Source organism: Anopheles marshallii, chromosome 3 (genome assembly GCF_943734725.1).
Source record: "Anopheles marshallii chromosome 3, idAnoMarsDA_429_01, whole genome shotgun sequence".
In the NCBI taxonomy this organism is placed as follows: domain Eukaryota; kingdom Metazoa; phylum Arthropoda; class Insecta; order Diptera; family Culicidae; genus Anopheles; species Anopheles marshallii.
In genome coordinates this window covers 61,012,521-61,039,060 of record NC_071327.1, presented here as the reverse complement: position 1 = coordinate 61,039,060, position 26,540 = coordinate 61,012,521, and the positions used below count along the sequence as shown (strand labels likewise).

Here is a 26,540-nt window from a genome sequence, read left to right as displayed (position 1 = left end):
GATTGAATTCACAGCAATGTTAACCACCATCACCTAGTGCGGTACGGGGAAAATATACGCATTCTTATCGCTGAATTTCACGCTTGGCCACTGAACCCAAACACATAAACCGAGCAATGTGAAGCGTTATCTTCCATCACCATCGCCAGTACAAACGCATCAGGGTGGAACGTGATCTAAAGTGGTTTCAAATCCAATTCCACGCGCCATCCAAACATCCACGTAAGATATACGTACAACAAACGCACTCACAAGCGTGCCAGAATTTTGTGCCAAATCTTCTTTTAATTACCCGTTTTTTTGGGGGGATGGGAGAAGGAAAAGAAATAGCCGCACCAAATCCGGAACAGCGGATCAACAGAGGAAAAAGACTTATTATAAAACAATCACCGGGCTGCGATCGTTATGGATTATGATTTTCCACCCTCGAGCGAAAGTCATGCGACCAGAACGGGGTAAGAAACTGGACCATCAAGATTATGATGATTGACGCATGGTGCGGGCAGGAACCACCCGTACCGCGGTACCTGTGTCATTTTCGGTATTTCACCAAAGCGGGTCGAACATCAGCAGCCCCCCCCTTTAATGTTGACGACAATCTACGGGAAGCGTACCGTTGTGGGGATGGTACCTAACCAGCGGATCCGAGACGCTAGCACTGATTAATTTTAATGGATCGGTATGTATGTGAATGCATTTTCTCCCGTCTGTTTTTTTTTGTTTGCTGCACCTTGCAGACAAACAAACAAAGAACGAAATGCACGGAAGAACACTGAACGAGTTTCGCGGGGAAGTATGCCTTAAATGGAATCCTAATGTGTGGTGCAGCATGCAAGAACATGTTCGGTAAAGTGGAATTGGTAGCGAGTTGTGCACTCCCACTGCAACATGCTACAATTGCAAAGAAAAAAAATCATGTTCAGGGTACTATTAGACTAATGGATGTGGAGTTGGTTCGGCTGTAAGCGTGGGTACAGCCTTAATCCCATTACTCCCTGTACATTACTACATGGATAAAAAAATTCCCTCCCGTCATCTTGCAATGTTACGTTTCGCAAAGGAAGCTCTACCGCTTTCTATTTCTGTGTTGTTATTTTATTTATTTGTTCCGATGACCACAAGCTCAGCTGCCAACTGATCATCCTGGATCAATTCGTGGGGTCCTTGCCTCGAATTTGGCTTCAAAAATAAACCACAAACACAGACCATGGGCAGAGGAAAAAATACCACCAACGGCGGCGTGCCGGCTACACCGAAGAAGAAAGCAATAGCACACAACATCACTGCTTTGGCCAAATGCCATCAAACGCACCACAACGCACGGTAGCCGTTGAACAGAGTTGTGATTTTACAGGGGTAGAATTTCACGCACCGGACGCGAGCCAATTCTGTCGCCAAGAGGGGTGCCGAACCCTGCTGTGCACCTGCCGCAGGACCGGTGGACGCGCAAAATTGGTCAACGGGTTTAGCAGCCTGGCAGGCAGGGTGTCAAATTTCACGGCCCCATACACCCGGCCAAATCAGCGCCCGAAAAAGCGATGCAGCTGTTCGCTCTACGCGTCGTTTGAACCGTTTGAATTTATCAAATTCTGAAATCATCTCCCTCTCACTCACACCACTGAGTGTGAGTCCTCTCATCTCGTTCGCTCACTATAGAAAACTTGACCATAGTGAAAACGAAGGTTCGTCGCTTTAATTTTGGTCGTTGAAGTCTTTCGTTTTTTTTTCTTCTATTGACGCTCCGAAAAGCAACGGTTAACTATTCGATGGTACACAATGTCGTGGCCGTTTTCACTCCGTAACGGGAGAATAATTAAGCGCGTAATAATAAACAAAAAATCATGCCGAAGCTTTGTGGCCCCAACAACCAAACCCCGTGTCCAAACAAATGTCTAGCCAATTCGGTGTTGTTTTACTCTTGGTTAAGGGTTTTTTTTTTGTGTAATCACGCACCGTGCACACCCACAAAAGCTGCTGTAGCAGGTTGCAAACAACAACACTACGGTACACTCTTCACTGTCACTGGTTGGCGCTTTTTTACCGTGCTCGGATGCTGCTGGTGAGGGTTGATTAATTCACTCGGTCTCCGCTAGACGGGGAGGTTTCCTTTGGGTACGGGCTCGTTGCTACAGAACGGGCTGACTCTCGTGGCACCCGTAGTCGACACCGGTGCCAGCACTGTACTGATCTGATTAATAGTACCACAGGGAATAGCGAACTTTTTTTTTTCGTTCGCTCGCTCCCGCTCGCTCGTCGACGTCTTTCGTGTCATCGCATAAATGGGAAAACAGTCTGAAGCATTCGGATGGGGGTTTTTTTGTTTGCTTTCTTCTTTTTTCGCTCACTTATCCACTGATCCTAGGCAGCTCATCATCCATGCGTATGGCCCACGTCAAAACTACGTTACCAGCGGTAATACAGGTAACGCTTGTTGGAAATGAATTCAACGCCAACGGAAGAAAATGAAAATGGAACCCCATCTCCCCATCCCACAGTGCGAATGAGATGCAAAATATGGAATTGATAATGAACGGATGGAGCTGGGTGCACCGGCCACATCCATTCACAGCGATGCACCATAAACAAGTCGGCGCAGAAAGCCGACACTGTCGTAAAAATCGCACCCATACCCACCGAGGAGCCGAGTAGCGGGAATGGTCGGACCGACCGTGTGGCCGCGACGACACGGTGCGCACATTAGCGCACGGTCGTGCTGCCGGTCGCGTTGTCGCGTCCTATTACGCGCGCAGCAGCATCGACGATCGATGCAACCTGCCAAGATGGGTGCCCGCGTAGGGCTGCGGCATCGGAACGAACTGGACGCTTTGCGCCAGCCAAAGGTACACCCCGTGGGATACACTGCCACGAAACGGCACCGGGTATAAATAAACACAAATAAATCATCGTTGCAAATATGATGAGCACCCGATCCGACCACGCAGACAAGCGACAAATCCATTGCGTACGTACGAACGGCACCGAGCGGGATGGTAAAACTAGTTCGTCTTCTTAAGTGAATCGGCGGAAAGGTCGTCAGAAGACAGGAAACCGGCATGAATGAAATGGATGAGAAAATAAACGTTGAATGCTAGTGGCTAATAACGAGAACCTTGGCTAGAACCACCAGATATGGTAACGAAAAGGATGGAGTGGCGAACGAAGATGCACAACACCAGGGATAGGAAACTCTCGAAAGCATATGACGCTTTAAATTAATGTTGTTTCAATTAGTTGCTGGCGAATTGTAGAACTTATGCCAACGTAAGTAATTAAAAATTACACCTTAATCATTGAATAATTCCCACAACTTCAATTGTTGGAACATAACTAAACGTGGTAGTTGAAGATATCAATAGCAAATTAAAAATAAATTTGAAAAATAACTAGCCTGCTCGTTGATCTACCCTGAACTACCACGGTACCTTAAAACATTGGACAACTTTGTACACGGAGCAGAATATTCGCTGAAATAGAATCGAAATATATTGATAAGCAACTGGCTAATGGCGTACGGCGAGAACCTTCCTTCATCGATGTAAGTTCCGAATCCGCTCGAACGGTAAATTTATTCCCAATTCCTGTTCTATACGCCCTACGCGCAATGTAACGCGATTGCGTACGGACATGATTAAGAAATATGCTTTCAAATGTGTTCTTATGATGACTATACTTGGTGGCCATAAGATCGGTGTTTATCCTTTTTGCTACTGGATTGTTTTTTTTTTAATATAGACATCATTAGAATTGAGATCGTTTTATATAAGTGTTTGTTTCATTTGTCTTCCCTGATTTTTTTTTACCATCAATCGTTTATCAACACAGATAATCTGATGGGTTCAAGGAAGACTCTGTTGCGCTTGAGCAAGGATGAAGGACAGATGTGTTAGAAGACGTAACAATTCTTCGATCGTACACAATCATCGGTGGTTCCAGTGAACACTAAATCCTTAGGACGATTCATCATCCTTCTCAAGAGATCCTATTTCACGACCTTCCTTAAACATTGCCAGCTGTTTGCCTAATGCTATTGCGTTCAGTGACACACGCATGATTCGAACTGTTCGTTGCTCGAATGGATCGATTCAGTTTCTTCACCATTCCCACCTAATGCCACCTGGCGTTGGCAGGGCGGCGGGTTTTCTCGCTTGTTATTATCCACTTCCGTCTATGCGAGACCCGAACCCGAACGATCACCCGGTACACATATGTGCTTTGTGTGTCCGTGTTGCTGTTATCCTTTTTTTTTTCTTCCTTCTCTTAAAACCGTTTCTCTATTTTCTTTACTCCGCTTTCTTCTGTTCCTTTTAAACAAGACACCTTGCGACCGAGAAATTACTCGAGCGTGTCCGTGGCTCAATACTTCGCGATCGAGCATGCGGTTCGGTGAAGTAGATCGGAAAATGGAACTGACAGCAGGACCTTTCAAAACCCATGAGCAAACCACCGCACAATCCACAACAATTCTATCAAACTTTTTTCTCTCCCTCTTCGATGCTTTCTCTCTCCCGTTTCCTCGTGTGGTTTGTGTCTCCCTTTCGAACTACTACACAAAACTTACCCTATTGTGACGGTTGCTATGGTACCGCGTTCCCGTGTGCAGCGATATGTATTGGTGCGTATCTTTCCGGTGCGCACCCTGTGAAGGTCCTTGTGTGTAAATGGTTCCTTCCAGCGGTACGACATCGCGTGCATCCTAGAGCGCTGCCCGTAGGTATTCGTCCTCGAGCACACGCAGTTCGTACCGAATTCTGTTACAGTGCGGTTCGTTGTCTACACCCGCAGCACGGTCACCAACGGGTCTCTAACTAAAGCGTGTTTAATTATGCCAATTTATCGCAAAAATAAACGTCCAAAGCCTGCTAGCTACGAAGTGTTAAACAATAATGTCGACTACGGTACGCGCCGCATTGAGCAGTTGCCGCGCCCGTACAGCTGCCAGGTGACACCGTACCGGGAGTTGGACTTCAGCGAGCGTACAAAGCGGGCGGCCCAAGCCGTGGTACCGTTTCTGCTTCCACCGTGCAAGGCCATCTTCATCGGAGATGTGTCGATCGGGAAGACATCGCTGGTGAATCGTTTCTGCCACGAATCGTTTGACGGTGACTATACGGCTACAATTGGGCTAGATTTTGAGGTAGAACGATTTCAGATCCTGAACCAATCGTACAGCCTGCAGATGTAAGTTCACGACAAACGTCTAATGAACTGGGTCATGACTGTCATTTCTGGCTTTCAAGACTTAGTATACCACGTGGATAGATAGTCAGTCCTTGCTATGGGGGATTGATCCGGATGAACATCTACAATTTCTAATAACTGCTTGTATGCTTCAGATGGGATACGGCGGGACACGAACGATTCCAGTGTATCGCTCAGTCATACTACCGGAATACCAGCGTCGTAGTGGTAGCGTTCGATATGACCCGCCCCGAAACACTACTCAACGGGAAGCGATGGCTTGACGAGGCCCTGCGATTGAATCCGGGACCGGTACTAAAATTTCTCGTCGGTACTAAAAAGGATCTTTTGGTAAGTTAGTTAGAACCGATCGTCCAAAACCCCCTAAGCCAGCATGACTAATTCTCACACTTGTTCACCTCCAGGGCAATCAGGCACTCTGTGATATCGAGCTGGAAGCAATCAAGATGGCGTACGATATCAATGCGGAATATTGGCCAGTTTCGGCCCGGACGGGTGAAAATGTTACCAAATTTTTTCGCCGAATGACGGCACTCGCTTTCGACTACGGTGTCCAACGGGCGATGGAGTCGAACACTTCGCTGTTACAACCGAACGGCAATAGTCTACTGAGTAAGTTCTTCTTATAAAAGACATTTCCAGTGTATCAAGTCTGATAAACCTATTCAATGTCCATCTTTACAGATCTATACTATCTACGAAAGGAAAAAAAGGAGAAAAAAATTCTAAAATGTTTTAACTGTACAATAAACTAATTTATTATTCTATTTAACAAAACGAAACTTAGCCACCATTGACATTCTGTCGCTCTTTACTCTGAAGTTCACGCGAGAATTGTGAATGTGTATCCGAAATCGGCTTTTAGCGAACAGCAAAAGAATGTCTCCAGGACGTCGAGAAGCACCGCCCAAATCCGTCAAATTCTACTCCGCTTCCCTCAGTGCCGGTGCAGCGAGTGACAGTGAATTTGTGGTGGATATTGTGAACCGTTTGCAGCAACGGAACGAGCAAGAGGTAGCGTCACGATTTCAAGTGCGCCGCGTTTCCCTGACACCTGTCACTAAGAAACCGACCGGCTAGTAAACACTTGAAACGTTACTGAGGCGTTGTTTTCGTTTCTAAGCAAACTGTTTGTTGTTTCGTCGAAGCTTTAGGTTCTCATCGATGAGGTCGATCGAACGCCCACCAATCTTGCGCCACCGTTGTTCGGGGAGGAAGCGTTCGTGTGGAGCCGTTTTCGAGAGCACTTTCAACCCGCTAGCGATATGATGGAGGACGGAAAGGCTCCGGTAAGTTGTGCAAGCGATATCAGTGGTCAACGAGTTACTATCAACACTTGCCCATACGTTTTAGAGTGCCGATAAAACGGACGGTTTCGATAACCTTGACCACCAGCCCAACTACGAGGGTGTGATCGATCGACGTAGTCCCTCGCTGGAAGCTGGACAGAAAACGTACCACGTCAAGATTCGCTTGACGGAAACCGATGACATTGTGCTGTTTGAGAATCCGAGTCACGTCGTGTCGCTCGATGCGGAAGAGGCGGATCTCGTGAAGGAGCAGAACCGCTTGTTCGAGACACGGCCGAAAGCTCGCCGGACAGCGGACGCTGAAGCGCAAACCCGTGACCTACCGTGCAAATCGCGCTCGGTCAACACGGAGTGCATTCACCGGCAGGATGTGGCATCGTTCGTTTCGAACTACGACATGTACGACACGTACAACGATCTGGAACGTCACACGAAGGAAATTAACGTGGCGGATTCCGCGTCCAAGCTGGAGATTACAACGTATTCGCGCGAGGGCATGGAAGATATCGACGATCGTCTGAACCGTAATCCTAACTTTCATCTATCGTCCATGATACTGCAGCGGCTTCTAGCGGGCAATGTATATCGTGAGCAGCAGATCCGCTTTCGTAACATGTACCCACCGGATCCGTGCCGCGAGGATATACGGTATCTGTACCGGCTGGATGTGCTGTGGACGTACCGGACTGTGGAAACACTCGGTAAGGCGGTAGCCTGTGCCAGCTGGTGTCCTGCTAATGGCGACATCGTGGCAATCGCTTACGGCATCTACGGCCACACCAGCAGTGACGATCGCGGCAATGGATTTGTATACGTTTGGAACATTAAAAACCCGGTCAATCCGGAGCGACGCTATCGGTTCGATTGTCCCGTGACGTGTGTGGCGTTCTCACAGCGCACACCGCAGCTACTGGCCATCGGACTGTACGATGGGCTGGTCCAGATTCGTGACATCACCGACAGCACGCAGATACCGCTGGCCGTGTCGAATCGGGACAAGTTCCCCGTCTACCAACCGATCTGGGACCTGAAGTGGGTCGAGTTTGACAACGAAAACAAAGACGAGGTTATCGCCGTGTCACAGAACGGTTGGGTTATGAAGTACACACTCACGATTGGACAGTATCTACTGCCGTACCCTTTGTTGCGGTTGGATCGGGTGGAAGGAACACTCGAAGGACAGGAAGCATCAAAAGAAGCGCAACCGGTTAAGATACAGTCCGATCTACACCCGCAAGCACTCTGCGTAACGATACATCCGGTGCAGAAGGACAAATATTACATCGGTACGGATGAAGGTTCCGTGCACTGGTCCAGTATTAACGATCCATTTCAGCATCTTGGTGTGCTGCAGATGCACAGTCGTGGCATCTTCTGCATCGAATACTCACCCTGGAGCCCGAAGATTTTCCTGACCTGCAGCGGCGATTGGAGCATACGCATCTGGATAGAGGATCTGCCGGAACCGATCGTCACGTTAAGCACCGGATTTGCACCGATCCAGGCTGCCTACTGGTCACCGACGAACAGCACCATTATTGCGAGCGTTACGCGTAACGGTGTGCAGCTGTGGGATCTGAAACGACGCAGCTCAAAGCCAGCCTCCGAAACGACGCTCGGCAGTCTAACGACAGCCCTGACCGTGATACGGTTTACGAACTGTGGCCGCAGCTTGCTGGTTGGCGATGCGGAAGGAAAAGCCCATATCTGCGCACTGGAAGATATGCCATTCCCGCCACACTTTCAGTACCGTGAGCTACAGTCGGCCATTTACTCGAAGTTGGTGACAACGCCAGATCTGCTGACGCGTGTGCGCCGTATGGGATATCTCGGGTACTGAGTGGGAGGACAAATAGTAACAATGTAACGAACTGCTAGTAAACACACACAATTTCTTCATCATCGTGTGTGGCCGGTACGGTTTGGAGCCGATAGTTCACACGATCGATCCGGTAACACTGATTTACATCAGCATCAACAAAAACTATTATCGGCTGTAAAGGAGGCTGTCTGCTGGGTTGCGGCTATTAAAGTAAAGGCAGCAACGACAACAACAACAACAACAACCCTAACCTGTGCATTTGCATGTGAATCCCGCGGGTCGCTTAATTTTCCAGTGATCGACGCACCGATAGCTTGAACATTACGATCGATCGTTTCGAGCGGTTTTACGATCGTTTTAAAAGATTTTAAATTTCGGTCATAAAATTATTTTATAATCTTCTCTGCTTTGCTCATGGCTTCTGCGGCGCACGTATCCGTACCCCTAGCCGTCATCTAGCAGGATTTTCGTTTGAAATCTTCGGCGTGAAGAGAAGAAGAAGAAAAACACCGATTTCCGTCGATGTGAGGAGTGAAAGAAGAGCCCAAGAACTGCTGCTGTTGGTAATTTCGTACGATAAAACCACGTGTGCGTGTGGTTCAAGCATTCATTCAGCTGATAATGGTAATGGTTTCTATGGTAACGCTATGAAGCTTCCCCATAGGTGGACTAGAATAAATTGTGAACGAAAAACTTGTTTTGATTTGGCTCGCTCAAAAGTGTGCTTTTATTGCTTTCGATGACAACTGTTTAGCATCACAGTTTTATATCATACCGTAACGATAGGCGAATGATCGGTGTGATCTGCGCATGATCGCTTTCCAGCGGACTTCTCCTTCTTGCGTACACCGAGGGTGCGCTGCTCCTGCCACTTCTGATGATCGTAGTGAACGTCGCACCGAAACGCACGCATACAAAAACAATGAAAAAAAAAAGTTTGAAAAATGTGTTTTGATTCCTTTTCACGAGTCCCCCACACCAGTCGTTCTGTGGTGGCGGGACGTAAAATGATGGGCGCGTTTTTATTACTTTTTAATGGCCAACCTAAATCTCGCTGCCGGTGGGTTAGTGGCGGCGCATGTGAATTGCAGTGTACAGACCGCTTAACGCCGCGTGACAAAAGGAAAGTTCCTTCCGTTTAAATAACGGACCGGCAGCTTCTACCGAAAAACGATGCGCTTGGGCTTTTGAGCTCTCGGCTCATGAAAAAAAAAACAGATGCACAATTTGTAATTTTAAGTTGATGTCATGTTCGCAAAAAAATGAAACCCCCACAGCACCGTGAATGAAATCAATCCTGAAAGTCAAAACAATCACACGCCACATGGTAAAGATCCCGTTGCAGTGTGGAAAGACGGAAGCAGAACGATGAAGCACAAATGTGAATGCAGAACGCTCATGCCGATGCGCCCCGTCGAAGAAAATGTAAACGTTAAAACACTCATTTGCGAAAACGATGTAGTGCGCGTGCGAAAACCCTTCGGGCTATTAACACTTCCACCACAGGACGAAAGCCATTTACATCCACAAGGGTGTTAAACTGCACAAACAGCAGCATAAATCAGTCGCCCCGCATGACCATGCGGCCCAAGCGCTCTTCTCCTTTATTTAGCGCAAATGATGCAAACGTGCACCACGACTGCTGGGAGAATCAAGTTCCTGGAAGATCATAGATGATCATCGAGATGTGAATTAAAAGCGAATAAAACCTAGACTACGCATCAATAAATTATGCAATCGATAAGCGGTTAATACGATATGGGAATGAAATAAAAACATTACAATAAAATTATTGTAGCATAATGGTAAATGTTTGCATGCCTGTCGCCTATCGCAATATGGAACTTATATAGTTCCGGTACTCAGATATGCCTTTGAGACATAGACTTTCCAAAACTAACTAAACTTTCTTCGCCGCGTTCCAGAGGAAGATGCTCGGGAATATTATGCGCCCTGTGTGTGTAAACGGATAATAGAGTTGATGTTAATGAACTCACTATGTACAGATTCACAGACTTTTGTGAAATTGCGATAATAATGTTTCAGAAGTGAACTACGAAAATCGCTCCGACATTGTTTATTTGTTTGGAAGACTTGAATAACTTTAGCAAAACAGGATAAATTTGTCAAACAAAATACGATTTGCAAACAGAGTGCAACGGAAAATAGAAAATTGTAAACACGACTTTCAAACAATGTCGACTTTGACCAGCTCCGACAGTTCTACAGTAATCCGCTAGGGGCGCTACCCTATTGTTGACACGACTTGCTTGAAAATATTCGTGCACGGATGTATTTTCTACCATGTGTCATCGTGCCGGAAGCCGAGGATAGAAGCGAGCAATCTCCGTTTTGACATCTCTTTTCCATCTCAAGTATGGGTCCGAAGAAACCGTCTGAGAAGCCCGGTAAGCTAAAATTCGTGCATTTTACGGTGAAAATGCCCTTAGACCACGATGATTCAAGTTTAGGATTGCTTGCGAACCTTGGCCGCGTGCTGCAAAGTGGTGGTTTGGAGCGGAATGTAATTTTATAGTGAAAAGTAGCAAGTTAAAGTTCCATTGTGTACGCCACGAGGGCTGTGATCCGTCAGATGCTTCGTATTTGGTGCGGTGAAACGGGGACGCATGAATATGATGCGATGTCTTACGCGAGTGTCCACACGGCTTGAAACGTTTTTATGAATGATGAACGCTAACGAAGAGGGAATCTCACTGAACCAAATGCAATGTTTGAGACAATTTACTTCGCTACTGACAACATGCCAAAGGACGTCGATTCATCATCGCTGCTGCGTTGTACCGAACATATTCTAATATGGTGTTCTTTGTGTTATTTCTATTTCCAGCCGGCCAACCGGCCGAAAAGAAAGAGAAGAAGCCGGCAGCTGCCGCCGCCGCAACGGCTTCCGGATCGGGTGATAAGAAGCCCGCTGCGGAGAAAAAGCCTGCGCCGGAAAAGAAACCTGCCGCAGCTGAAAAGAAACCGGCAGCGGAGAAGAAGCCCGCCGCCGAGAAGAAACCGGCCGGTGATAAGAAACCCGCTGAGGAGAAGAAGGCCGAGAAACGGGCCGCACCAGCTGGTGACAGCAAGGCCGCACCGAAGAAGAAGGCTCCGGCCGCTGCCGCTGCCGCTGGAACTAGCAAGCCTGCCGGCGATGCCAAGAAACCCGCACCGGCTGCTGGCGCTGGCGCTGCCCCCAAGAAGGGAGCGAAGGCTGCACCAGCAGCGGCTGCTGCTGCTGCCGCCACTGCTGGCAAGAAGAAGCCCGCCGAAAAGAAGGGTGCCGCTGCTGCTGCTGCGACCAAGGGCGCCGCCAAGCCTGCTAAGGGTGCGAAGGCTGCCGCTGGCGCCGGAGCTAAGGCCGGCAAAGCCACTGCTGCCGCTGCTGGTGGAAAGGCGAAGAGTGCCGGTACCAAGAAACCGGAGAGGAAGATCAACAGCAAGGGTAGGAAGACTACCAAGAGTCCCCGGCCCAAGCTGACGAAGGAGCAGATCAAGGCAAAGATCCAGAAGGGTATCCAGAAGGCTCGTACCACTGCTATGCTGCGCGCCAAGCGTGCGAAGACCAAGGTGAGAACACGTTGAGGTTGTTTACAGTGCATTTCGCAAAAAAAGAAAAGATCGGATGGATAGTGAGTGTTCTAATGATGAAATGTTGAAGAGGGAATCTCATTGATGCTAGCAAGTGAAATCACCGCATTACTTCCTACTGAAGTGACGAATTATCCACCCGAAGGCGATCTAGTGTTGTGTGAAATGCGAATCAAATGCAGCTTGGTTATTGAGGATTAACAATGTTTCTCTATTTCTCTCTATGCAGTTGATCAAGGGCCCGTATGGAACCGTGTTGCGTAAGATTCGCACATCGGTGCACTTCAAGCGGCCGAAGACCCTTCGACTTCCCCGTCGTCCAAAGTACCCGAGGAAGTCCGTCGCCAAGCGCAGTCGGTAAGTAACAGTAACGTGCACCGGAGTGAAACCCTTCCGAAAGTTGCCATTTCAGGCATTCTAATTCGTTATAAAACACAGTCTTCGTCCGACTTTGGGATTTATTGTGAAGGTTTTGAATGCTAGAGTAAATCCTCTTTTTATTTGCAACTGCTTTCTACCACACCCTTACTAGGAAGCTTACTTAATGAAAGAGACAGTTGTTTGTGTGGATTGATGTAGAATAAAATCAAACATCATTTTCGAATGTTTACTAATGCTATATTCATTCCTTTCCAAACAGCATGGATGCGTACAATATAATCAAGTATCCGCTGACGACTGAAGCAGCAATGAAGAAGATCGAGGACAACAACACGCTTGTTTTCCTGATTCACCTGCGCGCCAACAAGAACCACGTGAAGGCTGCCGTAAGGAAGTTGTACGACGTTAAGGTGCTGAAGATCAACACGCTGGTGCGACCGGACGGCAAGAAGAAGGCGTACGTAAGACTAACACGCGACTACGACGCATTGGACATTGCCAACAAGATCGGCATCATCTAAAGCTCTAGTTCTGTATGTTTTTCGAACGCGCCGTCGTCCTGGCGTTCGTACGGCGGAGGTGTTCAGAGGGAGGAAAAGGAAGGTGCGTGCGCCGGTTCCTGTTTGATCGGTGTTGGCGCATCTTTTGCATTCCTACTCTTCTCAGATACGTTTCTCTGGCGCAATTTTTTCCACTCGACGCAGGGAAACTTTCTGTAAAGCTTGTGCTGGAATTGTTTCAAGCGAACATTAGAAGTACACTTTGTAACAACTGGAGAATGATGAAGAAATATAACATCTGTTCAGGAGAGGAGAAAATGTACTTTTATGTTTAATGTTTCTGTATTTGCTACGATGACAATTTATTATTAAAATTATCGCCCAAGAAGACAATGCAGAATTTTGGATTTACGCCGCCATCGAAATACGGTGAACTGGAAGAGAGATGCACGAATAATATTAACAGCTGCTTCCCCTATCGCGATGCTTGATTATATATTAATAAACGTTGTTGAGTATTCTTGATACAATTTGCGGATCCTTTGTGCTGTAGGCAAAACAATGATTCCGATCTGGAACATTAAAAACACGAAAAAGACGTGAAAACTACGCTCGTACATTATGCTGTGCAACGTTCAATTCAATTAAGCACGTCCTGTCGAGGGACACTGTCACATTTGACACCTATCAAAACACACGCTGCTGTCAAACGCGATAGCAGGAAAAGTGCATAAAAAAAATAAATGATGGCCGAACATTCTGGGACGCAGAAGTGTACGCTCCGCGAAATTGCTGCTCAGCTGCTGTAATGGTGGTTTGTTGTGTGGTTAGAACAGGATTTGCGTTGAACGCACGCTCACCGTGAGCCGTGATTAAATCGTGATTTCGTAATCGACTACGCACCATCAATTATCGCAAATCCGTGTAGAGTGCTCGATCGCCGGCATTCACGGGCCTCAAGCAAATTCTTGCGAGTTCTCCGAAGGCGCGTAGTATCGATTTTTCTGTGTTTTTTTTATGCAACGATAGTGTGTTCTTACGGTATCGGCGTGTGAATATCGGTACATCGAATAAACCCGATCGTATCGGTCGGAACGAACCGATTTGTATCAGGTTAGCATAGTGTGTGTGTTCCAATTTGCCGCTATCGTTTGTTTTTATTACAAGCGGTCGATAGAGGACCTTTGAGCAAAAAATGTACAACGGAATCGGTCTCACTACACCCCGTGGATCCGGTACCAATGGTCACGTTCAGCGTAACGTCGCTTTTGTCCGGCCGGGGAAAAAGGATAACATTAACTACCGCACGGAAGACGATTTAGCAAAGCTAGACGCACAATCGAACCGTCAGCCGAATCAAGGCATCCTAGACCACGAGCGAAAGCGAAAGATTGAAGTAAAATGTGCCGAACTGGAAGAAGTGCTCGAAAGCCAAGGGTAAGTTGATTCGGTGGTGCCATGTAGCGTGATTTTATTGATTTTGACCAAATTTTGTTACGACTATTTTAGGCTTGGGCAGAATGAAGTTCGTGCCAAGGTGGAACTGTACCGTTCGAAACTGATGGACCACGGAACGATCGAGTTGCCGAAGGATGAATTTGGCAGATTGCTGTAAGTACATCGAACAAAACTTACTTTCCTTCATGTGGGTTCAGCTACCCAAAATATAGCCCATGTTTGTGAAGCCTTCCAAAGACTCTCCACCTCCAGTTGGTCGGTAAATTTCTACCCACATGCGGTTTGGTGGTTGGGTCTCACACCTGCGCACAGGTTCACCCTCACTGATTGATGATTAATCCTGCCCGCAGTCGTCCTGCAAGGGCTTCGGAGGTCCCTTGTGCGTTCATTACACTGTGTAGTTTGGGTGTACACGCGCTCAAGCATAACGGAAAATACGGAAGCTAGGAATAACCAGGAATGCAAAAATGGAAGTTTTCAAAGGGGTTGTGCTTTTCCATTTTTAGTCTTTCAGTGTACAAATGTGTTTGTGTTTCCCTTGAGGGCAAAAGAAAAACACCGTCTAGCTTTTGATGAATCATATTTATTGACGTTGATGAAGCGGATTTGTAACGTCCTTCGTGTAATCACGCGCGTAATCACGAATACGATCGATGCTTATTGTATCCTTACCTACAGCAGATTGGCTTACTAATTAATGTTACTCTAAGACACTATTTTAAAAATGGCTTAATTTGATTGTGTTTTAGTCACTATGAGTTGTGGTTCCTTAGTCATATTGTTCGAATCCTTTAGAACGTTAAACGCCGAGAAGTTCCGTTCCTTCCACGCCGTGGTTGCGCATTTGTGAGCATGGCAACAGTTGATCATTTACACGATATATTTTCTTTTTTTTAATGCACTTTGCTTATCGGTTGTTCAAAGATGCAGTGTATTGTGTTTTGGTTGTCGAAAGGCCAAAAAAGCAAATTTTAAATCCTTACTCATACATGAAAGTGCCACAAGTAGCCAATAAACGTATAAAAAAGAGAACAGATTCTGTATTATTTTCCTTAAAGAACGCTCATCTTTCAATAAATTACTTTAGTTTTGTAAAGTATTATAGCTAGTACAGCTAAAGCCGTAATCATGAAAAATTACTTTGCATTAGAAAAAAACTCATAACACTTCATGATTCGCACGTTTGAGCAACAAAATATACGCAACGCACCCGTATGTGACTTCGTTAAAAGTTCCGCATGATATTTACGTCGATATTTATCAAACGCATGTTAAATTTTGCAACCTAAACGGTTATCTCAAGATTACCCTAACGTTGTTCCTCAGGTGGCGTTTAACGGGTGAATAAGCAATCTGGTAATTCTTCAATCCAACGACTCCTCCTAGTATCGCAATTTGGCACGTCATTCCTGTTGCATATCACTGTTCCCACACTTCCATTCCTCGCGCGTGGAGTAATCAACCGCCCCACCACCATCATTAGCCGCCGGATGGTCTTCACCCTCCACATACATCGTTGCTAGAGGTTGCAGAAAATCGTTGCTAATGTTGCCATCCTCACTGCCAGTCGCATCGTCACCGTTCGCCGTGGTAGCCGCACTCCGAACTCCCTGCATAGCCTCATTCAGGATCGCCAGCTCAGCGAACGTTTTGTGTTCCGTCCATTCGTCTGCGACGAAGGGTTTCACGCGCGGGAGCCGTTCCTTGTGCCGCAACCGTTGGTTCGTGTACCGGTCAAACAGTTTCCCGGACGTGTTGCGCTTGACCGTGTTTCTTGGGGCGTAGTAAATCTCCTTCAGCTCCGCCGGGAACAGCTGCGTTATCACATCCGCATAATGGCTCATCATTCGATGCTTGAACAGTATGTTAAAGTGCAGAAACTGGTCAACGATCAGATGCGTTATGATCGTTTGGCCCCGTCGTTCCAGCGGTTCGTTAGGTTTGTAGCTGTTCAATATCCAATGGCCGGACTGGGACGATTGCAACAGCCGCAACATGCTGTCGCGATCGATGCGCACCGGTATATCACCAATGGCACCGGATGTCCGTTCCTTTAGCGTTGGCGGCTCAATCTTGCGCTTAACCAACGGTTGTATGAGCGAAAGTGAGGCCGCCGTATAGGTGGGCGGCATGATAAGCGGCGAGTCCCGGTCCGTTGTTCGCCGTTTCGATCCATGCCCGTTGCTCGTCGCACCGTCGTGGTCCGTTTTGACGCTCACGACATCATCGTCGGACGGTGGCAGGGCCGAATGCGACACCGAGTGGTCGGAATCGAATGGATATTTGCGTTTGTACGTGTTGGAAGGCGTTGTGCCGTTGAGTGCCGGATGTAGCGGTACGCGCGGTACTGTCCCTCCGGCAGCGGTACCATTTCCGTTCGGTAGTGCAATGTGGGCGGCAATATTGCTGAGGAAGCTTTGCTGATCCTGACGCCACTGTCTGAGCCGATGTTTGAAGAGAATCTTCTGACCGAGCAGCCGTGGATCGCTGAACAGTTCGTTGATTTCCGTATCCTCGATCAGCACCAAACTGACCTCGTCTATACCGCAATCTGTACGAAACGAAACAGGCGACAGGAGGTAAAGAATGGGTTACGGAGGTTGCTTTTAATTAAAGGGATAATAAAATTGCAATGCATGCGAAACAAGAGTGAGCGCTGAGATCGTATGCGGAACGATTAGAGGAAAAAGAACGCATGCGTTCGGGTGGGAAAAAGACAGCACTACATAGCATCCAGTCACAGTGACAGGGATGCACACACATACACGATCAGAAGTACCATGCGGTGTGCCCGCTAAGAATGCGCCTCTACCTCAGCTCATAGCTGATTCATCATAGTAGCACAGTTCATATACTGCACTATCATAACAATGTGCTGGTACAGGATTAACATTACTTTGCCTCGCATCGGTGGGACACTTTGGGACGGTCAGCGATTGATTAGGGCAGGAAGCGACACAGCCGTAACCAAAATCTTTGTGTGCTGTGACGAGACGACGATACTTACAAACCATTCTTTTGTATGCAGCCGCATTAAGGCCCCAGTCATTCACCACTAGCTGCTCCAATAGGTTCCGATCGTACTCGCCGAGCATTTCCTTGGATTCATCGCTTTGTTCCGACATTGTGTCGGAATGTGGTGGTTGCTTTGCAATTTTCACTTCACGCAAAGAAAGGTGTAAGTTGGTCGGGTTTTATAAACACAGCACCAGTCCGGCTACTTGCTGCAAGTCTTCGCAAACGCTTCCCTTCTAACATCAAATGCTGCCTTTTGTAACTCGCGCACTACACGCCACGCATATTTCATAGATTCACTTCTATTTTATGTGGTGTTTGAAGCTATCTTTCACTTAACATCAATTATCTTGCCGAGTTGTTTTCCTCGGCAGCCACCACAAACAACGCGTGTATATGCAGTTTGGGTAGTTGTGTGTACGTTCGCTCGGACGACGATGGGCACGGCACAAGGTATGAGATGCTGATGCTCAACCACACCACGCCACAACTGTTGACGGACCGAGTAGAACTTCAAAACTGACAAATGGTACAGATGCGGGTTTAACTACTATATTGCTGTGCCGCTGCCCGCACTGTCGGCTACCTCCGGAATGACAAACAACCCGCTACACAGCACCACACACCAGCGCCGATGTACACGACGAGCGCGCGCGAACGATTGAATTGAGTTCTTTTCAAGTACGTAGAATAGAAAGATTACTTTAACGTTACCAGCCGGAGAGGACGCACTGGCAAGACAGCACAGAACGGATTGGGTCTTAACACTCTACTTGCTTTTGCCCTGTTGGCTAGCCCCGACGTGCCGATGCGCCATCCCTTTCTAATACCCTCCGAAATGGCGTTTTGCTCGGCGTTGTCGATTGTCGTTTAGGTATGGTTGAGGTTTTTCAACATAATATGTACCTCACAGTTTTCCACTACCTCGGGCCTGGCTATACCGGTTCGTGTTGAACGACCCCTTGAAACCCCCCGCTTGTCGCTCGGTGCCCGGATAGTTCGAGGGGGAAGCAAAAAGGTATAGAGAAGAGCAAAAGGGAAACGTCGAACTGAACCTCCTTTATTCTTCCCGTATGGTAAAAGGCGAAGAAAACGAGTCTACCAGCCGAGATTGTTGGTCGGTTTAAGTTGGTGATGCTCAAAAATAACTCCGAGGTACAAACGGAGAGAATGTGGTTTTTTACCCTCCACACGTCCACTGGGTGTTGGGCCAGTGAGGGGCCCCCAGTGAAGGGGGTGGGGTTGAGGTGCGGTAGCCGATATGTTGGAAACGATATGCGACGCCGAAGAACCTGAACCCCTTTTACGGAAACATACACGTACGCGCGCGCCTGTATTATGGTGTGTGCGTGTCCGCTTTCGTTTGTAGCTTCTTGAGAATTGATGGATGATGGCGCAGAATAGGATAATGTGGAACTGGATCCGGGGGTATGGCAGAATTATACAGCAGCAGAAGCAGCAGCAGCAGCAGCACCAGCAACCGAGTAGCATGATCAGCAGCAGGACGAAACTATACACAGAGAGAGAGAGAAGAATGCATTGCAGGAGGCCTTGTTGTTGAAACCGGCGTAAATGCGTGTACGAGAAAGAGAGAGAGAGAAAGAGCAAGAGCGAAACGATGGGAACACAAATAAGCAAAACAAGAGTAAGGGATGGATAGAGAGATAGAAACAAAGCGAGAGAAATCCGATTGGGAAGATGGCATGACATGATGTTGGTAAATCGAAACGTACAGCTACGGAATCAACCATCCAATATGTTGATTCTTTTTTTTTATTATTGCTGTTGTTCAACTGTCTGGTGCTGGCTGGTCGCGTTGCCGCGAGAATGACTGTAGCGCCCCTTTTCCAAACGGGAGTGAGCGAACCGGACAATCAATGCACACGCATGGAAGGAACAGTGCGGAACGATTTACTACTATGAGATAAACAGATGCAGCACGCGGAGCATAAGCATTAGGAGAGCTGACGACACCATCACACAGTCCAAAGGAACAGGCTGGGAAGATAGTGAAACATGATCACAATATTTAGCCATGACCGGCGTATAACAGTAGCAGCGAGCCACACACACATGGAGAACGAACAATTATGCTTACTGTAAAAATATTGTGGAATGCTCTAACTAGCAATGCCGTAGATCGGGGAAGATTATGGACATGGGACATCGTTGGATTTCACCAAAACTAATGTTTCATTCGTTTTAGCATCGACACAATGTGCTAGCTAGCTGGCAGCGATTACATGATGGTAATGGCACGAACGCGCACATCGAGCCAGGGCATGCGAAGAATATGGTTTGGAATAGTAAATAACTGAAGCACCACCATCCAACGAGAACCAAAACCAGCGCAAGCAATTATGCGAGACAAACCGGGCAAAACGAGAGAATACCCCTTTTCCATGATCTTGACACCATCACCACCACCGTAATCCCCTTGTGGAAGGAGGAGCAAGAGAGGGTGAGCGTGAGTTGAGGGTAAGGGCGCGAGCAAAGAAGGAAGGGTTGGTGCTGCGAATGTTAAATTGATTGTACATCTTTGCCATACACGGCCACATATGCCCGAGAGTTGAGTTCGTTTGAGTTTTTACACGTCCGGAGCAGCAGTTGTCTATAAAGAGCGATTGGGTCGGGGAGTTTGATTCCGTGGACAAACAACCACATCGCGCTGTTTGTGAGGATATGTCTCATGTCTGTGGAATATGATTGTAATGACGATGACGACGACAACCACACGAATGCTCTCGCGGTAAACGGTTGACAATACAACGATGAAACTCATTCTGCTTTGTAAGCAGCGAATGGAGATGCATCCCCTCGAACATCGAGGAGGAAGAGGAGGTACGCGCGGAGGAAGCGGCAACATGAAGCACTTTAGTTTCACTTCTGAGTGGAATAAAGACACACTCCAACTACGATCACGACGGGTGGATGGTAAAACGGCTGTGAGTTTGAAGCGTTTTGAGTTTACAGCCACCAACATTGAAAATTCTCCAAACGGAATGGGAGTCATCGTGCCAAAACGCCGGTTTACGGTGCAAGTACTTACAATAAGCTCCACCATTTCTAGCCTGCTGCTAGTGAGAAAGATTGAAAAATAAGCATAAACCTCAGCAACACCAAGCGGCACACATGGTTGTTTTGAAATCGTAATTGACAAAATATGATTCTATTTATGTACATCGACTGTCGGGGTGTGTTATGTACTCGCTCCGGCGTATTGAACCACCATCAGTGTATCTTTCTTCTTTGGTCTCGCCCGTGCGGTTGCTGCCAACTGCAGCACATGGAGCATTTTTGAAATTCATCCAAAAGTAGATTCAAATGAGTGCTCTTTTCCGACCGACAAGAAAACACTGGCCTGAATTAATCGTTGCTCGTTGACATCGAATGCATCATGAAACGGAAGGGGATCTGAGTAGATCTGAGTACGTGTGGTGTACAATGGACCATGCGAGACCTTTTCCAATATACTTTAAATTTGAATTTAATTAGGCCTTTGCTTGAGGGGAGGAGATGCATGCGTGTATCTCAAGTGGGTGGTATTTTAATGAGTAAAAGTTTTCCTTATTTTCAAGGCGCATTGCTTAATGTTTATTTAATATAAATTTGGTTTTCTTGAAAGGAATTTTAAATATTTACTATTGTATATAAAATTATCGAAGAAAAACATTTGTAAACTTATCAATGGCTCTTTATGGTACGGAATTTCATTGGTACCACAGCATCACTGGAAACAATCATGTGTTTGACTCGGTTCATTCTCGTTGTATCATGCGCAATAGCTACCCAGCAAACCGAGGGACATTCACTCGCACATATCCTTTGCCACAGACTCGTTTGCCAGTTGAAAAAACTCCAGCATCAAAGCTTCATTCCGCCATCATATTAACCATTTTTGCCAGTAAAGAATGATTTGCGGATAGCTTCAGCCGCTTCAGCGGCTTCTAAAGCCTATATAAACGGCCTGTGTGTGTGTGTAATAATGGACAGTATAAAAAAAGGCTACCAACAGAAGACGAAGCTTAAATTGAGGAGACTGAAGTTACAATTTTTCTTTCGTGCCGTTTTGTGTGAAAATGTTTCGTATTTGTTTGCCGACAGGGATGCGTTCTCTTAGGTTAATTCTAAAGTGATAACGCAACTGAAATGAAAGTAACGCTGCGTAAAATGGGTGATTCAATGGACGGCCAGTGTTATTTAAAGCAGTGATTCTGCAGCATCTTTTAAAGACACGACGCTTCCCAAAACCCAACCCAGTCGGATCGATAATCGGGCAAACAAAAGCCCCTTTTCCTCACCATGGCCTACCAGCAGGACACGGCACATTTTGGACGCAGCGGGAGTTTATTGTGCAAACAAAATGTTCCATCATGTGACGCCGTTTATATTGGTGGCAGAAAATTAGATCATAACAGGAAACTGTTCGACGGACATCGGCATTTCATCATCTAATATCTTGGTGCTAAAGTGCCAATAGAAGCGCCATGTGAACACAGCGAGAGATCCACGCAAAACAAATCACTGAAAAGTCTTCCAAAACAAATTTCGCCAACGTTTGGGATTTGTATCTAGTGTTAGGTAGTGTTAAGGAGTCGATTGAGGCGGCAAGATATATAAAGCCAGAATGTTTCCTGTGCGACGTTCAATATACAAAACACATCAACTGTCTTCCAAGAAAGTTGTTACGTAGATAAGCTTTGTTGAGACTAGCAACACCGTGATAAAAGCAATATACTATCGATCAATCAGCGTCTTCCATAAACGCATTAAGTTTTACAACATAACGAAAAACTCAGATATAGAAACGAAACTGCTACCAACTCTTGACCAAACCTGTCCGCTAATCATGAAGAAAAAGCTATCACCGGCCACAAAATTTCGACGCCGTTTGGCGGCGATGAAAAAGAAAACCACCAACAATGGCGGTGGCCATTCGTTTCTCAATCGAAAGCTGCCAAAGGAACAGTTTTTCGAGCACGACGTACGCTACAACGTGGAAGATACGCCACCGGAGAACAACTTTCCGGTGGAGATGGATCCACCGGACTCGTCGACTAATCCCGAAAATGAAACACAACCATCCAACGTTCCAGATCGTCCAACGGACAGTCCATTTGTGGCGCCCCCATCTGCTGTGGCTACATTTTCACGCTCCTCATCACAATCGACCGTATCGGATCGTGAGCGGCAAGGTCCTTTAGGTGGTTCGGAACGAAGAATAAAATCAGCCGTTCAAGTGAACGATATGATGAACGTGCCATCAAGGAGAAAACAGCAGCAGCACCAGCGTTCGATGTTTGGACGTAAAAAGCGGAGATCAAATCCGGCAGAGCGCTGCACGGTGCCGTTCAACGGGATGAACTGGAACAGCCGGAAGATGCTGTTAAAGTTACAAAAACAACTGCGCCTGCAGGGTCTCTGTTTGTCTTCCCTTCCGGCAGAGGATACAACGAACAGCGAACAGCGGAAGATTGCAAGCATGCTCAATGACGCTGGCAGCAGCGGTTCTATCGCCGGCATTATCAATGATGGTAGCAACGTTGCCGCCGGATGGCATTGCCATTGCGCATGTGCAGCAAAGCTACCGGCGAGGGAAGATACCGGGAAAACACACGAATCGCACGGCCGGACAAGAAGCGGTTACCTAGAGGACGATGTTTGCACGTCCCGGCCGACCGGTATGCGAATTTCCCGACCACGGTACAAACCGAACCATGCTCAGTCGACGGCAGGACATCGTTCTCGGCACTATAACCAACACCTGCACGGTACCGCTAGGGATCAACCCAACACAGCCGATGTGTTGACGTTACCCTGCGGTGCGAAGGCAAGGTCTTTTCAACACCTTCAGGAGGATTCTTCCTCGCGTTCTTCGTCCTGTGGACCGTCGGAAGTTGTTTCGTGTCAAGTTCGGAAGCTGCACCGTCGGTCGCACGAGGAATCATCCGCACTGTCAGCGGAGCTGAACCCCAGGGCCTTTCACTGTCCGAGTCGGCATCAATATCGGGAGCCCCTATCACATCATTGTAACAGCATCCAACCCCACCTGCTACCCCATCACCTGCCTCATAATCATCACCATCATCTAAAGTTCTGCATTCGTACCTCCGTTGGTGGTGCGGCTCCCGCTACCAGAACCACTGCCGCCCGCATTCCGATTTGCATGCAAGCAATGCATAGCGTTGTGAGGTAATAATTGTTATGGGAGTGTGATAGGTGTGTTAAGAATTCATCGCGTCTTTAAACGTGCTATAAGACAAGACACATTTTTCTGTAATTTATTTGGTTTGGTCATGCAGTGTTTGATGAAGAAATTCATCCGGAAAAGCATTTCTTGTTATAACGATCGATGTGATAAAGCTTTTAAGGCTTACATCACCAATCGCGGGTATACTTTGGACTTGTGCAAATATGTGTCATCGATTAGAATTACTATGTTTAGAGGGTAATAAAAACAGATACGTGCATTTTTTTCCATCCACCAGTGCAAGGAGCGCATTCGTTGCTGTCCGTTGAACGTCTAACGAAAATAGGACCAAGATGATAGATAATATGAACCAACCATGTGATGGTGGGCCTTTCTTAATAGGACCATTTCGAAATAAATGAACCATAAACACGCAAACATGGTTCGCTCTATGTGGAAACTGCTGCCATTGTTTAAGCTTTTCTTTATGTACGAACGTTTTGCTTCGAGTCGTCTAATATTTTTCCCTTTACATTTATCGCCCTTTTTCCCATCAAACAGTGTACGAGAAACCCATCACATCGCACAGGCCCAGCAAGAGAAAAACGCCAAACTGCGCGAAGCGTTCGGCATATCGCAGTATTTCGTCGAAGGTACGAGCTTCGACCAGGATCGCAAGGCGAAAGAGGACCTTGCCAAATCCGAGGCGCTGCAAAAGGAGCTGACCGAAAAGGCGGAGAAGGCGAAAGAGATGGAACGGGCAAACCGGAAACGGTACGCACTCGTGCGTACACCATCGCCGGAAAAGGATGCGGATCGCAATGGTGGCAAACAGCGGCGCGGTGGTTCGAACGAGCGCGAGGAAGGCGAACATGAGGACAACGATGAGGAAAACGGTGATGATGGTGGAAGTGACGGCGGTGGCAAGGTGAATGCGAAATCTGCCGCTGGTGGTGGCGGTGCCCTGCGTCGCGATAAAGAGGAGAAGAAAAAGAAAAAGAAGAAGGCACGAGATGTGTAAGTATTACGATTAAGCTGTGGTGTGTGCTAATGCACCCAAATAATGGTAATGAATTCCAAACAATTGCTAATGCTGGTTATGTTCCCATATTTTAGATCTTCCAGTCCAGAGCGCAAGAAGGATAAGAAGAAGAAATCGAAGAAAAATAAAAAAGAAAGGTAATTATAACAAGTTAACAACGCAATCGTACAAAAATTACAGCCAAAGTTGGGGAAAACGTGGGGCGTGAACAGGGGATGGGGCGGGTTTTGTTGGAAAGATGTTTGATAATTTTGGAAGTGTTTGGCAGATTGAGAAGTTTGATTAATTTCTCGCAAAAAAATATCTTTATTTAAAAGGGTATCAATGTGATATCTATATACCTTCAGTTGCCTAGTATACAAAAACAAACATGTTCACTCATCTTTCAACTTCTTGTGAGGTTGTGGAAATGCTTATTTTGGTGTAATGGGATTTGCTTACGGATTTAGAATTATATTTTGATTTAGTTTGAAGATTTATTTCTGTAAGCTAGTGACACAGCAGCAAATTGTACGTGTGCTCTGTGTGTGTGTGTTTGTCGTAAAGGTAAAGTAAAAATGGTGGGAAAATAGTTACCGGTCGGTGCATCGTTATTAGGTGCATGTAGAGCGTTGTGCAAGTAAAATGCACTATCGTAATGCATCTAATCTGTAAATTGTAATTCACAAAATACTAATTCTCATCATCTCTATCTTACATCTTCTCTCATTTTTATTTTTGCTCTCGTATACTCTCTGTCTTACCGATTGCGCGCCACAAAACTAATTAATATATATTACAACTACCCATAACACCACAAAATGAACGTGCATCCCATCGTTGCAAAAACGTAATACCAACAATCGTGTACAAACTCGATCGAATTGCAAACCCTCTCTGTATACACACAAATTAAAACAAAATCCCAAAATCTAAACATTTCAAAACCATATTATCAATACTATCACGCGCTCTAGTTGGTAAGTATTTGTGCTGTGCCTGCCTAATAATATAAGTTTTTCGTAATGTTCTTTATCGTTATCGTTTTTTTTTTTTACTTTATTTCATCTTATGCTCTCTGTCTTTATTAGTATGGAGCTGCACCATTTCTGCAAGCAGCAGATGTATTTTCGTTTTGTCAATTGACCTAAATGTTTCATTTTAGAGATAACCAGAATCTCGTTATTTTCAACTCACTCTCAGCATTATACTTTTGCTTCGTGTTGTTAAAAGCTACCACTGCATATGATTAGTAATAATTATTAATTGTTGAGCATTTGCTGAGAATAAAACAATAAAATATGTATCATCTCGGCAGCCAGCAGAACCTTTAACGGTTCCTATAAAAAACTCGTTATCATCATTCAGTTGAGGGGCTCCTAAATTGAAATAACGCCAAAGCTCAGTAGCTTTATTGCTTGTCTATTGTTCTGTATGTCCAGCCTTTTATCAGTTTCCTTCCGTTCAGTTTCTTCCCTTACTTATAAACCATATTTGTTTTAGGTTAGGGGTTTTCTTCTTAAGCATTTTAGTCTAGTACTGTTTTACGAGCGAATGAGTTTTAGTTAAAGCAACGGAAATAGGATATTGTTCCAATTCCGATGTGTCCTCAAAATGTAAATCGAAGAAAAAAAGAGAAATTTTTTCTTATTTTATTCTTTTCTCTCTCCTTTTTTCCACAAAAAGACAGACCAATAATATGATGAAAATATATTTAACATGATGGAAAGGTAAAAATTAATTATTCCCTTAAACAGCTGCGATTTCCGTTTAACTACATTTAACAACAATTGTCTCTTTCTGACGAACATTATTACTTCCCTCTAGTTGTGGTTAAAACAACACGTTGTGTTCAACTTCCTACAGTTCAATATTTATCTGGTACAATCAAATTGAACAAAGTATAATTAGTGATTAGTAACACTTTGTACGTGATAATTTCAGATTTTTTTTTGTAGAAACGTTAAAAATTTAACGATCAAGCTAATTGCCATTCGAAAATGAACTACCAAAACTTGGTAGGTTATGGAAACGAGTGAATATGAACCAG

General features: G+C 46.1%; 4 protein-coding genes across 4 annotated transcripts; all 4 read left to right on the top strand.

Annotated features, from left to right (window-relative positions):
• Positions 1-4,822: 4,822 nt before the first annotated feature.
• On the top strand, positions 4,823-5,954 carry LOC128714491 (ras-related protein Rab-34). The gene is made up of 4 exons (XM_053809364.1): positions 4,823-5,178; positions 5,334-5,529; positions 5,604-5,811; positions 5,884-5,954. The coding sequence occupies exons 1-4, from the start codon at positions 4,823-4,825 to the stop codon at positions 5,952-5,954; spliced, it is 831 nt and encodes a 276-aa protein (XP_053665339.1).
• Positions 5,955-6,078: 124 nt separating this feature from the next.
• On the top strand, positions 6,079-8,349 carry LOC128713854 (dynein axonemal intermediate chain 4). Its single transcript, XM_053808725.1, has 3 exons — positions 6,079-6,213; positions 6,354-6,488; positions 6,553-8,349. The coding sequence occupies exons 1-3, from the start codon at positions 6,079-6,081 to the stop codon at positions 8,347-8,349; spliced, it is 2,067 nt and encodes a 688-aa protein (XP_053664700.1).
• Positions 8,350-10,708: 2,359 nt separating this feature from the next.
• LOC128715695 (nucleolar protein dao-5) lies at positions 10,709-12,853 on the top strand. The gene is made up of 4 exons (XM_053810606.1): positions 10,709-10,739; positions 11,180-11,904; positions 12,155-12,282; positions 12,566-12,853. Exons 1-4 carry the CDS (start codon positions 10,709-10,711, stop codon positions 12,825-12,827), a joined length of 1,146 nt encoding a protein of 381 aa, XP_053666581.1. The 3' UTR covers positions 12,828-12,853.
• A 1,148-nt stretch (positions 12,854-14,001) lies between these two features.
• On the top strand, positions 14,002-24,652 carry LOC128715756 (serine/arginine repetitive matrix protein 2). Its single transcript, XM_053810671.1, has 5 exons — positions 14,002-14,243; positions 14,316-14,417; positions 24,031-24,280; positions 24,398-24,486; positions 24,586-24,652. The coding sequence occupies exons 1-5, from the start codon at positions 14,002-14,004 to the stop codon at positions 24,650-24,652; spliced, it is 750 nt and encodes a 249-aa protein (XP_053666646.1).
• The last annotated feature ends 1,888 nt before the right edge of the window (positions 24,653-26,540 follow it).